This window comes from Silurus aristotelis, assembly GCF_946808225.1.
Source record: "Silurus aristotelis genome assembly, chromosome: 21".
NCBI classification, from domain to species: Eukaryota; Metazoa; Chordata; class Actinopteri; order Siluriformes; family Siluridae; genus Silurus; species Silurus aristotelis.
Genome location: NC_139594.1, coordinates 1,989,814 through 2,001,222, shown reverse-complemented (window position 1 = coordinate 2,001,222; position 11,409 = coordinate 1,989,814). Strand labels below are relative to the sequence as shown.

The 11,409-nt window shown below is 42.8% G+C and overlaps 1 protein-coding gene across 2 annotated transcripts in view; it reads right to left on the bottom strand.

The window, feature by feature from the left end:
- Positions 1-11,409, bottom strand: part of arhgap27l (Rho GTPase activating protein 27, like) — a 41,302-nt gene that overhangs the window by 27,724 nt on the left and 2,169 nt on the right. For both annotated transcript variants that reach the window (XM_083524360.1, XM_083524361.1), the window contains exon 2: positions 3,568-4,441. In XM_083524360.1, coding sequence (XP_083380486.1) covers positions 3,568-4,398 — 831 coding nt within the window. In that variant the 5' untranslated portion in view covers positions 4,399-4,441. The remainder of the gene's footprint in view (positions 1-3,567; positions 4,442-11,409) is intronic.

Sequence of the window (11,409 nt, the reverse complement as noted above, 5' to 3'; positions counted from 1 at the left end):
TCCTGCACTTCCTTATTCCACCACCATGTCTCTTTGTCTTCCTTTCTATTTCCAGATGTCACACCAAGAACCTTTTTAACTGTCCCCCTGATCACTTCTGCAGTAGTTTCCCAATCATCCAACACCTCTTAACCACCACCGAGCTCCTGTCTGACCTCTTTCATGAACCTCACACTACACTCTTCCTCCTTCAGCTTCCACCATCTTAATGCAACTCTCCTCCTCTTCTTCTTCACCTCCAAAACCATCCTACAGACCACCATCCGATGCTGTCTAGCTACACTGTCCCCTGCTAACACCTCACAGTCTCCGATCTCCTTCAGGTTGCATCTCCTACATAGAACATAATCCACCTGTGTGCACCTTCCTTCACTCTTATACGTCACCCTATGATCCTCCTTCTTCTTAAAATACGTGTTCACCACTGCCATTTCCATCCTTTTAGCAAAATCTACCACCATCCGCTCTTCCACATTCCTCTCCTTAAGACCACACCTACCATCACCTCCTCATCACCTCTGTTCCCTTCACCTACATGCCCATCAAAGTCTGCCCCAATCACCAATCTTTCATTCCTACGTTCACCTTCTACCACTTCATCTAATTCACTTCAGATTTTTCCTTCTCCTCCATCTCACAATCCACTTGTGGAGCAATGACATTGATCATCACCCCTTCCACTTCCAGCTTCACGTTCATCACCCTATCAGAAACTCTCTTCACCTCCACTACACTCTTACTGTACTCTTCCTTCAGAATCCCCCCTACACCATTTCTCTTTCCATCCACACCATGATAGAACAGTTTAAACACCTTCAATGTTCCTGCTCTTACTCCCTTTCCACTTGGTCTCCTGAACACACATATCTACCTTTCTCCTCTCCATCATATCAGCTCCCTCTGTCCCTTTACCAGTCATAGTACCAACATTTAAAGTACCAACCCGAACCTCCACTCTCCTACACTGCTCCCTTTCCTGCTGTCTCTGTACACGTCTGCCTCCTCTCCTTCTCCTCCTTCAGCCAACAGTAGCACAATTTCCCTGTTGTTATCAATACCTGTGGTGGTCATTGGTAACCCAGTATGAAATTCTGATTTGTGATCTACATATTTGATTTGGCACATGTTTTACACTGGATGACCTTCATAACACAACCCTCCACATTTATCCAGACTTGGGGCCGACACTGCGAGTCACCTGAGTTGCGTAACACTAATTGCTGGGTAAGCTAACAGCACAAAAAAAGCGCCAGGATGCTAATGATTAGCGTCATGTGGTGAACACGTCTCCCTCAGTGTTGCTTCCACACATCCGCCTGTAAAGTTTTCCACCTCAGATGGATGCACTGAAGCGGAGTCACGCCTCATGTGCTAATCTTCACCACACAGCTTCGCTCATTAACCTGCTACTTTCTTATCCTAATGGACTCCGGGAATGTGTTAGCAGGTCTAGTCAAGTCTTGTCACGGCTTATTCTTTGGCCTCAAGAGTCTGTTAGCGACACAGCTGTAGCGCTCGTGGCGTTTGGGAAACCTAAAAGCTCACTGAGACCTTAAGGTATAATCGTGTGCTAACTCGTAGTGTACAGGTGAGACCAGAAACGCCTCCATTACGTATTTAAATGTGTTCCGTTCCCATTAGTGTTGATGATAATGTACATCTTTGGTGTCAATATAAATATAAAACACACTATATGGCCAAAAGTGTGTGGACACCTGACCATATGACTGACATTTCCTTAATAAACATCATATTCCACATTCCCTATTATAATACCCTACACCCTTCAGGGACGATGTTCCACAAGATTTTGTGAAGATTCGTGTCTCCAGTCAGGTGATGTAGGTGAGGTTGGTGATGTTGAGGAAGCCTGGGGTGCAGTCAGCGTGAAAAATTAATTCACGTTCAGCATTGTTGATGTCAGAGCTCTATATCGGGAGATCTTTCACTCCAAACCATGGAAAGCATATCTTCAGGGAGCTGACTTTGAGTATTTTGCGTCATGCTGGAACAGGTTTGAGTGAAGGTAAAATTTCATGCTCCCGCATTCAAAGACCTCTGAAACAACTTTGTGCTAACAGTTTGGAGAAGAACCACATAAGGGTTGAAACGCCAGGTGTCCTAATACTTTTGGCCATATAGTGTATACATATAAATGCTACCCTGCATATATACCATATATTCATTAATAAAATATACACATTTATATATGATTATCATCATAATAAACCGGTGACGCTGAGAATTAGCTTGCAGTTATATACGTTTTGCAGTCGGTCAGGGGTCAGTGTGTGTGTGTGTGTGTGTGTGTGTGTGTGGCTTGGATACAATGCAGTGTGCTTTTTCTGAAATATTTTATATGTATTTTACAGTATATGCTTTTGTGTCATTATTAAAGGTATAAATAAGAGAATTATAACTTCTGCGAATACACAATGAAGGAATTTTATGTCGATTTTGTAAAGATTGATCCATTAAAACCAGGCCACTGGATAAATTAGCTGGAGAAGTTCATCTCCTACTCGGTTCTTCTCCATGTTTCATTCCCACAGAGCTGAAATACCTTAAGGTTCAAACACGTGAGCAGTCTGATTTTCATGCAGGCCATCTGATAATAACAAGTAAACAACAATACGTCCATGAGCAGGAGAACGAGATAAACACCAGTATGCTTTATGAGCTCAGTAAGTGAAGCATGCACACATACTAACAGCGCCCCCCAGAGGACACTGTCATATTTACTGTGAATGTGGTGATGTTCATGGTCACTGAACTACAACACGCACTAAGATCTTGTATTGGAAACGTATTGTACAGCAGTGATGATGAATGAAAAACAAAAAGATTTTTATCATCAAGCATGTTACACAACTAGAGATACACAACTCTTTAAACTCTCAACAGCAGCAACAACAACAGAAAAGGTTGTTTAGAATGACAGGGAGAAAAGAGAAACAAAAAACAAACAGAAAGACAGAAAGACAGAAAGACAGAAAGAACAACACAAGACAAGCAAAAAGAAAAATGCAGACAGACAGACATAAACAGGCAGAGACAGATCAGCAGAGAGACAGAGAGACAGAGAGACAGACAGACAGACAGACAGACAGACAGACAGACAGACAGACAGACAGACAGACCGACAGCCAGACAGACAGACAGACAGACAGACAGACAGACAGACAGAAACAGGAAAACATACACCAAGACATTGCAGTTTATGTATAGAATAAAGAAACTTGCCGGACAAAAACATAAAAAAAGAAAAGAAAGAAAGAAAGAAAGAAAGAAAGAAAGAAAGAAAGAAAGAAAGAAAGAAAGAAAGAAAGAAAGAAAGAAAGAAAGAAAGAAAGAAAGAAAGAAAGAAAGAAAGAAAGAAAGAAAGCTACAATAAAAGCTTACAATTGTTTAGAATCGCTCACTTCATTATCGTGTGTGTGTGTGTGTGTGTGTGTGTGTGTGTGTGTGTGTGTGTGTGTGTGAGCATGGGCGTGTTTGTGTGTGTGTGTGTGTGTGTGGGTGTGTTTGTGTGTGTGTGTGTGTGTGTGTGTGTGTGCTTGTTGGTACCTTTCCCTGCAGTGCAGATGAAGGTGGACCCTGAACAGGATCAGGCTGAGCAGCAGATTCGGTCTTCATCAAATCATTCAGGTTTAAATCCAATATAGATTCGTAAATGTTCTCAGAGTCTAAAGAAGGCGTCTGCGCCGGACTCGACTCCACTTCCGGCTCGATGAGCGGCTCAGGCTTTAGCACCAGTCCCTCATGCCTGGTTTCAATCAGGTTCTTAAGTACTGGTGGCTCCACGGGCTTGGCCTGGCGAAGCAGCAGGTCAGCGGGTGTCGCACTCGGAGCTCTTGGCTTCTGCAGCGACTCGTAGGAGGCCAGTAACAAGTTTGGGGCGAGACTGAGTCTCTTGTTTTTTGCAGGTTCTGAAGCTGGGACTGGGCGTAGGGAAAGGATGGGGTCTGCAGAACCCCCGTACATGTAGGACGATGGCTCGTGGATGTCCAAAGGGACGCCGAAGGTGGACATGCGGTTCTCTGTCTTCCGAGGGGTCCTTGGCGAGCGTGCCCTGATGGTTACCTCGTTGGCCTTCGGTTTCTCTGTCAGGTCAGGAACAATAGGAGGCGTCAACTTGGGCGCAGGAGGGTCGGCAAAGTCAAGGGGCGAAGGCAAAGTGAACGGTAGCTCCTTTACGTATTTGGCAGGGATGTAGAACGGCTTGGTGCACTCGTCCTTTCGTACGTGCCACCAGTGGTCGTTGGTCTTGGACAGGAGTGTGTACCTCTCATTGGGTTTAATGGACACCATGCAGCCATCTTGGTTCTCATACTCGTACCCGAACTCAACCAGCACCAGGCCTATGCATGGCTTTGCCATTTTACCAGCCTCACCCATCACACACGGTCACGCCGGGGTCACGAACTTCAGCAAAGCTTCCCTGAAGATCAAAAATAAATCCAGAGAGCATTAGAGAAGGTCTGGTACACAAGCACAGATAAACACAGTTTTCTTATTTTAACCAGAAGGGTGTGAACCTGTTTTTATAAGCCTAGAGTCAACAGCAGATTAGAACCAAGCTCACAAATGAAAATTGGCTATAGGAGGTCTGTCAACAAGTCATTTCCAATCAGTATGAGATACAGGATAGGAGCGTGGAGACCACTACCCCAAAATGGATCAAACTAAAGCAGAGAATTAGATTTTTTTACTTAAATGAAACTTTGTTTTCGTTTTTTTTTATCAAATCTTCACTATATATGGTTCTGAAAACTACAGAGTTTCCTGAAGTGAACTGTTTCTCTCTATGGTTGTATTATTATGTACCACAACGCTGCCAGTTTCTAGAGTCTGACTGATCAGCACGTGTAGATTAGATTTCTATCACAGCAGCTTCATGGCAGGTTCAAATATACACACTCGTTTTAGCACGTTATCATTTCTAACAGCTCATTCAGGGCTTAGCAACCATCAATGGGTAAAACTGTAATGACTTTCTTCAGGACTGAGTGCTGTGGTTTCAGAAATGAAGCTGTATCTAAATGTTAATGAACACAGAATGGAACTAGAAAAGTTTTTTTCTTTTTATTAACCAAAATTATAATTGTGGACATGGTGCTGTTATTAGAAAATAATCAACTCTGAGGTGGAGAACAGTAACCAGGTCACTGACTACTTTCCCTTTCATGAATAGTTTTTTGTTCGGTAAAGGAGCAGATCCCCTTATGGATATAAAGTGTTTCGATGAATTGGGATCTTCAGATGCTGTCATCTCCGCACTCTCACGCATTCACTCAGGTTTGTTAAAAGCGAAGTGACCAGATATCTTATATCCCAGAGCGCCCTCTTGTTCATATTACCTTCTGGATCTCCCATTTAGTGATGATGCCATAACTGGTCTTGCCAGAGTTCTTACTTTGTCTGTGGTCACCTGGCACAGTGTCCTCGTTTCTTTATTCTTTGTCTTGCTGTCAAGCTACATGAGCTTCTAAGATGCAGTAATTCTAAATCTTTACAGACCTGCTTGATTCATCCTGAGACCTCCTGGATTTAAGAAATCATTTAGTAAAGATAAGGATTGTTCCACATGAGCAGCCTACGGTCCATGAAGCTACTATGGAGGGTTAAATGCAAAAATGATGAAGCTGGATTTGGACTGTAATGGATATAACAGTGTGCTTCAATGGCTTGGTTCTACAACAGTTTTGAACGTTACAATTCTGTAACGCTGCTTTGGAAAACTCACTATTAAAAGTGCTATGCAAATGAAATTGAATGGAATTGTTTAGGAATAACTTTATGGCCACCAATCAGGCATAACATTATGACCCCCGGCCTAATACTGTTATTTCTTCAGCAGTTTAAGCTACAGAAACTCGTCTGTTGGATCGGACCACACGGACCAGCCTTCGCTTCCCACCTGCATAAATGAGCCTCATCCCCCACGACCCTGTCACCGGTTCACCACTGTTCATCCTTGGAGCACTTTTGGTAGATACTGACCACTGCAGACCAGGAACATCCTACAAGAGCTGCAGTTTTGGAGATGCTCTGACCCAGACGTCTAGACGTCACAATTTGTCTCTTAAATCCTTACGCTCGCCCATTTTTCCTGCTTCTAACATCTTCTTTGAGGACAAAATGTTCACTTGCTGCCCAATAAATAAATCCACCCACTAACAGGTGCCATGATGAGGATCATCAGTGTTCTTCACTTCACCACTCAGTATGTTATAATGTTATGTCAGAATGTTACGCCTGAAAGCGTGTGACCAGTGCATTAGCCTGTGATTCATCCACAGTGTGTGCAGGAGTGTCGTCATTTCTGCTATTACTTTATTGCATGATTCATTTTTGCTGAATTTCTGTGGTGAATCAGGTCCACACCCCCTCCACCACCCTGCCCATGCCACCCACCCTGATAACGGTAGCATTCAATTTTTCCTTCACTTAAGCTACGAGGTGTCAAACTTTCGCCCATATAGTGTACATCATATGTGATATGCGCATGCCCACACGTATGTGGAAATGACTAGTGGAGAAAGGTTAGCTTGAAGGCAGTGTTCTTTGACAGTGCCACATTTCCGCTTGATACAATCAGCATGCAAATGCAAAATAATAAGATAAGGAGATAAACTTTGAAGAAGAAAAAAAGATGAACAAAAGGTTCTCCTTAACAAATATGCTCAAGGGAGAAGATCTGCATCTATATTGTGATGCAAGTACTTTAGAAACAATCTGCTGCACGAGGAACCGAAAAACTGAAGAAAAGTTGTAAAAATATTTTCTCCGTCATATTTATTTTAATGCTGTTAAGTTTGCAGCTGTAAATGACATGCAAATGTCAGCTAAACGCTTTAAGCACATGTTAAGATGATGAGCTTCATCCTCGTGTGCAGTTTGGGATTAGCTTCGTAGCCATGAGAACATTTCCACACAGACGCCCGTCACGCATTCTTCAGGTTAAATATTAGCTGTGGACATTTCAGTGGAGTTTTCAGTGTTTACTCAAACGTGTAATTGATTTGTGTGTGTGTGTGTGTGTGTGTGTGTGTGTGTGTGTGTGTGTGTGAATATTATACATACCCAAATTCTATAGACGAGTTTGTAGACACCTGACACTAATATTTGCTTTTTGAACATCCCATTCCACATGCAGTTCCCATCTGCTGTTATAATGAGCTCCACTCTTCATGGAAGATGTTTCATTAAATTTTGTGGAGATTTAAGTTTAAAATTAATTCAGTCACAAGGGTGTTAGTAAAGTCAAGTACTGCATATCTCTGGAAAAATCCGCTCCGTATAGCTTCTCCCGTTAGGGGGCGCCACAGCGGATCCTCCGCATGTTCGATTTGGCACATGTTTTTATGCTGGATGCCCTTCCTAACGCAACCCTCCCCATTTATCCGGGCTTGGGACCGGCACTAAAAGTGGCTGGGGTTGGTTTCCTGACCAGGGATCGAACCCGGGCCGCAGCGGTGAGAATGGAAGGTGGAGGTGGAATTTGATTGGTTGTGAAGTAAAAAAGCACTTGAGGTCATATAAGACTCCATTTTGACGAAAACCAAACGTAAAACACACACAAACCACGAGGCACTTGTGTTAATCTACCTGCTTTCTCCCAGTATGTGGACTGTAACACCAGGAGAAAAAGGACTGTTGATCTGCTATATGCTAATGTAAAGGATGCATACAGCGCATTCATACATGCATTCAGTAATACAGACAGGGGTCGCACAGTGGGAACATTGAGGAGGTTACTGACTGGTCTGGTCTGATACGGTAGTCAGCGGTATTCAAACGTCGCAAGGGACTGTGCTCTCTCCTATTCCTGGTCCTGTTCACCCTGTACACATTAGACTTTTAATACAACTCGGAGTGCCACGTACAAAAGTTTGCGGATGACACTGCTGTTGTGGGCTGTATCAGGAGGGGACAGGAGGAGTACAGGAAATTTACCCACCTGCACCTCAACACCACAAAAACCAGGGAGATGGACTTCAGGAGACTTCAGGAGATCCAGGCCTCAACCGGATCCTGTGACTGTCTGAGGATTGTAAAGACCTACAAATACCTGGGAGTGCAGCTGGATGATGGAATGGACTGGACTGGCAACACGGACGCTCTGTGCAGGAAAGGACAGAGTTGGCTGTACTTCCTCGGAAGGCTGGCGCCCTTTAACATCTGCAAAAAGCTGCTGCAGACTGTCAGACTGTCATGGCAAGTGCCCTCTTGTATGTGGCAGTGTGCTGGGGAAACAGCATCAAGAAGAAGGACGCCTCACGTCTGGACAGGTGGTGAGGAAAGAAGGCTCGGTTGTGGGCTCGGAGCTGGACAGCCTGACATCAGTGGCACAGAGACGGCCGCTGAGCAGTCTTCTGTCAATCAAGTACAATCCACTGCATCTACTGCACAGCATCATCTCCAGGCAGAAGAGCAGCTTCAGTTAAAGTTTGCAGTCACGGCCATGCTCCACTGACAGACTGAGGAAGTCGTTCCTTCCTCATGCCATGCGGCCTTTTAAATTTGTCTCGATCTATCTATTCGATTCGACTCTATCTATCTATCTATCTATCTATCTATCTATCTATCTATCTATCTATCTATCTATCTATCTATCTATCTATCTATCTATCTATCTATTTATCTATCTTTTTTTTTAAGTTTTACTCTGATCATGTAATCCATTCATGTCATTTTTTTTCTTTATTACCTCTGCTTTAAAGGGATCACAGCTGTTTGTGGTAGCAACAGGTAAAGCATGAGAAGAAGTCTGAAGGACCTGTCTGAAGGACCTGCACCAGGCTCCGTCTTTGTATTCAATTCTAAAGTGGCTGATGTTACTATCTTTCTGGAAATAAGGCCTAAATGTGAAGCAATGTATGAAAAGGTGGCAGCTTTTCATTACATTTCCTCTAAAACATATTGTGAATGCTGGTGAATGATGATGAATGAAGCGTAGTAGCAACCACTTAGCATTGTGATTTCTCACCCGTCTTCCTCCTGCCCAATTTGGTTACAAACGAATGAAGTTCTATTTTTCACCCATGCATTTCCCAAAAATGTCACTGAACAATCATAGAGTCGACCGCAAAAAGCGTGCTTGCAGGCATGAACACAATGGTGTCTCAGCAGCGTTTCCTTGACAATTTCCTCTGTTTGAGCTTTTCTCCAAATTCTCTTTTTCTTCTGTGATCAACATCTGTGTCGTTAGATTTTTTGTTTTTTGCGGTGACCTACTGAGCAGACTCCCTCCACCAGTTACGTCGAGCTTGCTAAAAAGAGGGCAGGAAACTACCCTTTTTGTGCTACCCATAGTGACACAGATGCTGGAAACCTGGCATGAAAATGCTGTCCTACTTTTTCCTGAAGATTAGCTTCTCTAATAGTGGTTACGAGTTGAGAAATCGGCTCCGAGATTAGGAAGCAAAAAAAGCATTAGTCAGAATGAACTGCAGCAAGACACAACAGGAAGTTCCCTTGCATGCCTCCCCTGTCTTCACCCTGGCATTGAGCTTGCTGTACACCTCTAAGGCTCCTCTACAGTTCTCCTAAAATGTTTCCTTTAAATGACATTTACTTTAAGCTTTTGGTTTCTCAGGGATGGTTTTATCTCAGGACTAACGTACAAACCAGACCTCAGATGGAATCTTCATGTTCCTGATAGTTTTAGCAGTAGCCCTCAGATTTCTCAGAGCACATCTGTTACAATTTTCCACATGAAATACCTTGTGTTGTTAATAATATTGGTAAAACATCTGAAGTTGCAATGTCTAGCTGGAAAACCAGACTATGGTAAATGCATTAGCAACAGATGGATCAGTGAAGATTGTTACGATCTCTTGCTACCTGCATTTATAACTTTACATGAACTCATAACCTCATAAAATATGAATAGCGACACTCTAAAGAAAAGTTAGGCTTGGAAAGAAAGAGATTGTTGGTACTAATCACAAAAGTGCAATGTGGTGTTTTTGTGCCACTGTTGGGCCCTTAGCCCTCTCTGCTCCAAGAGTGCTATATCATGGCTGCCTAACAATCTGGGATACATTAAAATGAATTTCATTGTTCTGTAATGTATTGTATATGCTACAAAAAAAAAAAACTAGACAGGCCACACCCACAAGTGACAACAGAAGTAGTTGCTACACACCCACACTTTCACCTGCCTGACTTTTCACCTGCTACCATGAGCAGAGGGTTAGCAATAATATTTATTCTAGACTAGCAATGTGCCTGAGCTCTTTACCAACTCAGACGTTGCCCTAATCTACTGGAGGGGCCAAACGTTGGTTAAACCTAAGAAGCCAAAGCAGGTGAATCATCTCCAAGTCCACGGTAATTAATTCACCAAAATCGCATATTGGCAAAGCTAGAACTTTTTTTTTCTTTTTGAACAAGCAGTTGGGGATCTAAAGTTGGAACCTTTTCCATGATGATTGTTGGAACAAATGTTATTATTATTATTAATATTATGATGTCCTCCTTCAACAATTCTGCACTTCTCGCATTTCCCAAGCGGAGAAAAACAGAAACTTCTCCCGAAGGCCTATTTCTGAAGTCACCTGCTCCTAAACATCTGAAAATAAATGTTTGAAAATAAAAGTCCTGGCAGAAGGAAGACATTTCTGGCAGTCTGTCAGTGGAGAAAGGGAGTGACTGCAAGAGTCATGGAGAAAACTGGATGTACACTGGGTGTGTAGTGTAACAGGGTTGGTTTTTGGGTGAGAGTGCTTGGGAGCGTGAGATATTTGATACGATTCAGTGTACTTGCGATCATTGCTGTTCCATGCCACAGTCAGGCCACAAGAATGCTCACAATAGGATAGAATTGTTCACGAGTCACCTGGGGGCATCCAGAAGATGAACGAGTTACATGACTGTCACATGACATTCGTTTTTTCCTATAATCTGGAGAAATGACTGACAATGGTTACCGAATGTTACCAGATGGCGGTAACAGACACTTTTAAATGACGTCATGTTACGAGTTTTGACGAAAGTCACAGTCAGTGCAACAAACAAACTCGGAAAAATCGGAACTCCTGCCACTCCCACAGTAGCTACTCTCTGATTCAATGAACAGCTCAACAATTTAAGTTGTGTGATGCAAAAAGTTACAAAGGAACCACAATGAACCACTTCTGTCCTGGAGATATCACAAGAGGTCCTGACTGCTGAAGTACTGACACTGGAGACTCCTTCCATAAATGTACACAATAAATCTTAAAAATAAAATTCCCGATTTCCTCTATTAGGAATGCTAACCTGGTACACAGAACAAGTACGCTAATATAAACTGGTGATCGCTATTGTCAGAGGTGATGATGGAGAATATGAATTTATACCTTCAGAAATGATTTCTACAAGAACCTGTTTTTATTTTAGACTTTTTACTACATAGAAAAT